This window comes from Betta splendens, chromosome 15, assembly GCF_900634795.4.
Source record: "Betta splendens chromosome 15, fBetSpl5.4, whole genome shotgun sequence".
Lineage (NCBI taxonomy): Eukaryota > Metazoa > Chordata > Actinopteri > Anabantiformes > Osphronemidae > Betta > Betta splendens.
In genome coordinates this window covers 18796008-18801243 of record NC_040895.2, presented here as the reverse complement: position 1 = coordinate 18801243, position 5236 = coordinate 18796008, and the positions used below count along the sequence as shown (strand labels likewise).

Genomic DNA, 5236 nt, shown 5'->3' with positions numbered 1-5236 from the left:
AAGGGCAGAGAGGTTTGCTGCCAGCAGCCGCACTCCTCTGTGTGGCTTCTGCAACAGCGTCATCAGGTAATTAACAGCAACAAAGCTCCGTTTTAGTACTTCTCAATTTAAAATGTACAGCTAGTCAATCACAGTTCCACAGTAAAAGCATCATCAGCACCATAGAAGCAAAAACCAAAAGGAGCATGTTGTGGTGCTTCCAGGGGACCCTTCCTGGTGGCCCTCGGCCGGTCCTGGCACCCAGAAGAGTTCAACTGTCACTACTGCCACATGTCTCTGGCTGACGTCAGCTTTGTGGAGGAACAGAATAACGTGTACTGTGAGAACTGCTATGAGGAGTTCTTCGCTCCGACCTGTGCCCGCTGCAGCACCAAGGTCATGGGGGTGAGTCCTTCTGCCCAGTGGCCTGAGTACTAGTTAACCTGTTCACACACAGGGTGAGCATTGTGCTGAGCAGTGATGGGTCTGTAAGCTCATGTTTGTACGGATCACACCTGCATCATGGAAACCTTTGAACCCTTCAAGTCCAGCTTCAGGAAGCAGACGTGACCTGTGTGTGTTGCAGGAAGTGATGCATGCTTTGCGGCAGACGTGGCACACCACCTGCTTCGTCTGTGCAGCCTGTGGCAAACCTTTTGGAAACAGCCTGTTCCACATGGAAGACGGGGAGCCATACTGTGAGAAAGGTACGGGCGTGCTCACAGCGCTGTTCCCACACAACGCCTGAATGTGACCTGGGAAGCAGATTCAATTCATATTAATGATTATAATTAAGGAAGCCGTTCCCTTCTCTGAGACTCTGACCCTGATTCATCGTCCCTCAGATTATATTGCTCTCTTTAGCACCAAGTGTCACGGCTGCGACTTCCCTGTTGAAGCTGGGGATAAATTCATTGAGGCTCTGGGTCACACCTGGCATGACACCTGCTTCGTGTGCGCGGTAAGAACCAGAACCAGTTAAACAGGTAACAGTGTTCTGTCTATGGACAGACCGTGACCAGACATCTGTTCAGAACCGCTAATAGTTCACCAGCATGAAAGTTGCTAAAATAATTTACATTCGGGTTTGATGCACGTCACGCTGTCATCTGTACTTGCAGGTTTGCCATGTGAACCTGGAGGGTCAACCCTTCTACTCCAAGAAAGACAAACCTCTGTGCAAGAAACATGCTCACGCCATCAACGTGTAGACGGCCTCAGAGCGACCCTGCGGCGACGCCTCATGTTTCACAGATGTGTGTAAAAACGTCTTTCACGTTTAGCATGCGACAACTGTCATGAGGTTCAGCAGCTACTGACCAGAAACAACCTTTGTACACACATTTCACACAAAGTCCAGAATCTAATAAAATAATTGGCAAATACATTTTTGCATTATGATGTAACTTTACGACATGAAACCATCAACTTTTAAAGATAAAGAAAAAAAACGAATTGAAAACTAAAAAGCTGAAACACTTGTGTTTAACCTAAAAAACCCAAAAAGTGAATGAAAAGACCATAAAACATGTTGACAGATCCTTGGCCCCCTGAACCAGAACAGGGTCAAAAGTCTGAAAGTAGAAAATTAAATTGACTTTTATTTATATTTTATTTATTAACAACATATAACATCTAAATTATTAAATTTGCGTTTTTTTTATAGTTATGTACAAAATGTTGTATACTGAATTTATATATTAATAATGACATTTTAATTATAATCATCTTTGTAGTGGATTCATTTATACAAAACCTGATCAATACTTTTATTTTGGCGGAACACTCTGGGCAATGCTCCACAGAAGGTTCCTTTAACTTAACCTCGGTGGAATCATGTGTTCATTATGTGTCTGTTAGAGCTGTGGAGCATTTGTTTACATGACATGAGGAGCAGCTTAGACTGAAGCTCTCACAGCATCGGTTACACCTGAGCAGCTGATGATGACAGTGCATGCCACAGAGAGGCTCAGAGGTGATTGTCACTGCAGGTTCGTCTGTGTGCTGGAAAACGCGGCAAATTCTTTTTTGGTGTAGAAACTAGAGTTGGAGGCGCAGAGTCAGTCTGGTTTCACTGCAGCTCGTAGGTTGTAGTAGGTTGGTGTCCTTCCCCTTCATCCATCCACTTTTCCACCGTTTCCCTTTCATTAGTGTGTGTGTGTTTGTATAGATGCATGGATAAAGCTTCATGAAGCAGCTGTTAACTGGCCTGAAGCTGGACGGACTTTGCTGCTGTCACTTCTCCAGGTGAACCTGCTCAGGTAGTGAGTGTGAAGAAGCTGCTCATCCTGGTTTGACTTCACATCCAGCAAATGGCCTTGACTTATGTATTTATTGACTGTGTGATTATGATTTCAAGGCTAAGCTTTTCTTCATGCTGTTGTTTTGGGGACACTTGGCATCACTTGAAGTATTTTCAGTTTAAAGTCTAAGATTGTTTTTTATTCACACTGTAAATTTTGGTTCTGATTGGTAGAAGCTTGAATGATTGTTTTTAAGGGTGACTATTTACACTACAGGCCTTTAACTAGTTTCCTACACTTTTTGAGGGCTGATGTACGTTGCTGTGGCAACACTGTGTTCCCTGTCCTTCACCTTGTGCACACTATGTTTTAGGGAATACTGACTTCAGGCTTTGACAGGACAAGACAAGTCTTGAATTTGGAATCTGGAAACTCAGACGTGGAAGCTGATTATTGAGGAGCATCGTCAGGCACTAAACATACACCAGTGTTTTTCTATTTTCTCCAGGATTTCTCAGTGTTGGATCAGCACATGACCCGGTTCAGATCCTGTTAATTTGCTCCAGAATCGCTGTGTTGTTCTGCTGTGTGATTTCAGATGAACACTTCCATCTCCCTGCTGTGTCTGTTGTGTCTGAGGAGGCTCAGTCTGTACAGTGCTGTACAGTTTTTACTTTGAGTATTTTATACACGTTGTGGGTTTGTGTTTCAAAGGAAATGTGTGCAAGCAGCATGTGTTTGTATTGGCCACTAGTTAAACATGATGTCTGGAGAAGGATTCAGCCTCTGCTCACTGAGGCTTATTTAGCAGCTTCAGAATAATTATTGGATGTATGTGCAAAGATTTGAATAAATGAGCACCTGAGCTTTAGAGGATTGTGATTGTTTGACCCAATGTATTTTCTTTGATAACATGTTTTTGAAGATGAATCTGTTCAGTTCTTTAATATGAATGTCTGACTGAATTCATCTAAGAAGTACAAACATTTGAAATAAAATTGTTTGTTTGTCAAAGTACAAGAGAGATATCTCCATTTGTCGTCTGTGTGTCACTGAAGAGAATGAAACACAAGCTTCCTCTTTTCTTCTGGCCTTAGATGTTCACGTATTTTCTGCATCTGTCACACAGTAAGCTATAGTTTGTAATAGACTGAGCAATAGTTTCTGTTTTTGCAACTTGCTGTCACACAAGTATGGGGTGCCAAATGTAAAAGGAGCACCTATAACTAGTTTTCTCACATTTAACTAAATGACACAACATGTTTTCTCACATTTAGTTAAATGTGCAAAAGTCTAAATGTAAATGTTAAATGTAAATGTTAAATGTAAATGTTAAATGTTAAATGTTAAATGTTAAATGTAAATGTTAAATGTAAATGTTAAATGTAAATGTTAAATGTTAAATGTAAATGTTAAATGCTAAATGCTAAATGTTAAATGTAAATGTTAAATGTTAAATGTAAATGTTAAATGTTAAATGTAAATGTAAATGTTAAATGTTAAATGTTAAATGTTAAATGTTAAATGTAAATGTTAAATGTTGGCCGAGTGTAAACTGAATATTCATGAATGGGCAAGTAGACTCCACCCCTACCCTCAAACAGCGCTGGTCTCAGATCAGAGACGCGAACTCAATCACCTCAAACAGTGCGCGCAAACCCCGCCCACATCTGATCTGGAAACTTTTGTTTTTAGCCTGGACGTAACTTCGGCTAGCTAGTATAGTTAGCCAACTAATTCTCCACCGGCGCCACAGAAATATTCTTTTAAACCTACTTGACTCCTCATTAATGGTGTTTATGACAGAACGTCAGTTTGAAGCGGAGCCTCAGCCCGCACACCTGCCGTTACAGCCCGTTCAATCTCCCCCAACGGGAGGGAGTCGGAGCTGGCGGCCATGATGGCTTCGACTTCAGGCTTCTCTCCAGTATTTTCGTGCACCGATCCAGAGTCAGATGTGGGCGGAGCTATGCGTACTGTTTGACGTGTTTGAGTCCGCGTCACTGATCTTAGACCAGCGCTGTTTGAGGGTAGGGATGGAGTCATGAATATTCAGTTTTACACTCGGCCAACATTTAACATTTACATTTAACATTTAACATTTAACATTTAACATTTAACATTTAACATTTAACATTTACATTTAACATTTAACATTTACATTTAACATTTAACATTTACATTTACATTTACATTTACATTTACATTTACATTTAACATTTAGATTTAACATTTAACATTTACATTTAACATTTAGATTTAACATTTAACATTTAGATTTAACATTTAACATTTACATTTATATTTAACATTTACATTTATATTTAACATTTACATTTAGACTTTTGCACATTTAACTAAATGTGAGAAAACATGTTGTGTCATTTAGTTAAATGTGAGAAAACTAGTTATAGGTGCTACTTTTACATTTGGCACCCCATACACAAGGCTTGTCATTCCACCATCACTGGGACACTTTACGCAAGCAATGCTGAAAGAGCAGTGGTGGTGGTGGTGGTGACAGCAGCAGTAGTAGTACTAATAGTAGTATGTGGTAGTAATACTAGTAGTGGTACCGGTAGCAGTACTAGTAGTAATACTAGTTTGTTACAGACACCAGGGGGCGCACGGGACACTTCTAAATTTAATTTCAACGTAAACGCTTTGCCTGAGAAGGGCAGAAAGAAAGACCGCCAAGAGGTCTCACTTCGTTTCTGTGTCTGGTGACCAAACATCAATCCAGTCAGGAGTAGCCAAAACGCTGCTTTCTTCGGGCTTTTCCAGTGCCAACAATTCACAAACTGACTCACTGATAAACTGACTTTTTCTTGAGTACAGACTCTAGGTGAATACACGTTGTAGACCGTACACGTTTAAAAGAATACATTTAAAGAAATATTTTGTAGTGGGTACTTTAATTTCTGCACATGACTCGACGCTCAGCCACCTTTCCCGACCGGAAGTTGTTGACCTTGTTTTGGACTACAAATTGATTCCTCCTCCGACTCACACGA

At 40.6% G+C, this 5236-nt stretch overlaps 1 protein-coding gene across 6 annotated transcripts in view; it reads left to right on the top strand.

Moving 5' to 3' along the window:
- Positions 1-3242, top strand: part of ldb3a (LIM domain binding 3a) — a 14680-nt gene extending 11438 nt beyond the window's left edge. For 5 of the 6 annotated variants that reach the window (XM_055502684.1, XM_055502688.1, XM_055502687.1 and 2 more), the window contains 5 exons: positions 1-66; positions 204-384; positions 566-686; positions 825-940; positions 1101-3242. The exon at positions 1-66 is cut by the window's left edge and continues 289 nt beyond it. In XM_055502684.1, the coding sequence (XP_055358659.1) occupies positions 1-66; positions 204-384; positions 566-686; positions 825-940; positions 1101-1190 (574 nt within the window). In that variant the 3' untranslated portion in view covers positions 1191-3242. The remainder of the gene's footprint in view (positions 67-203; positions 385-565; positions 687-824; positions 941-1100) is intronic. The other variant, XM_055502685.1, reaches the window with a different exon arrangement.
- Positions 3243-5236: the final 1994 nt, after the last annotated feature.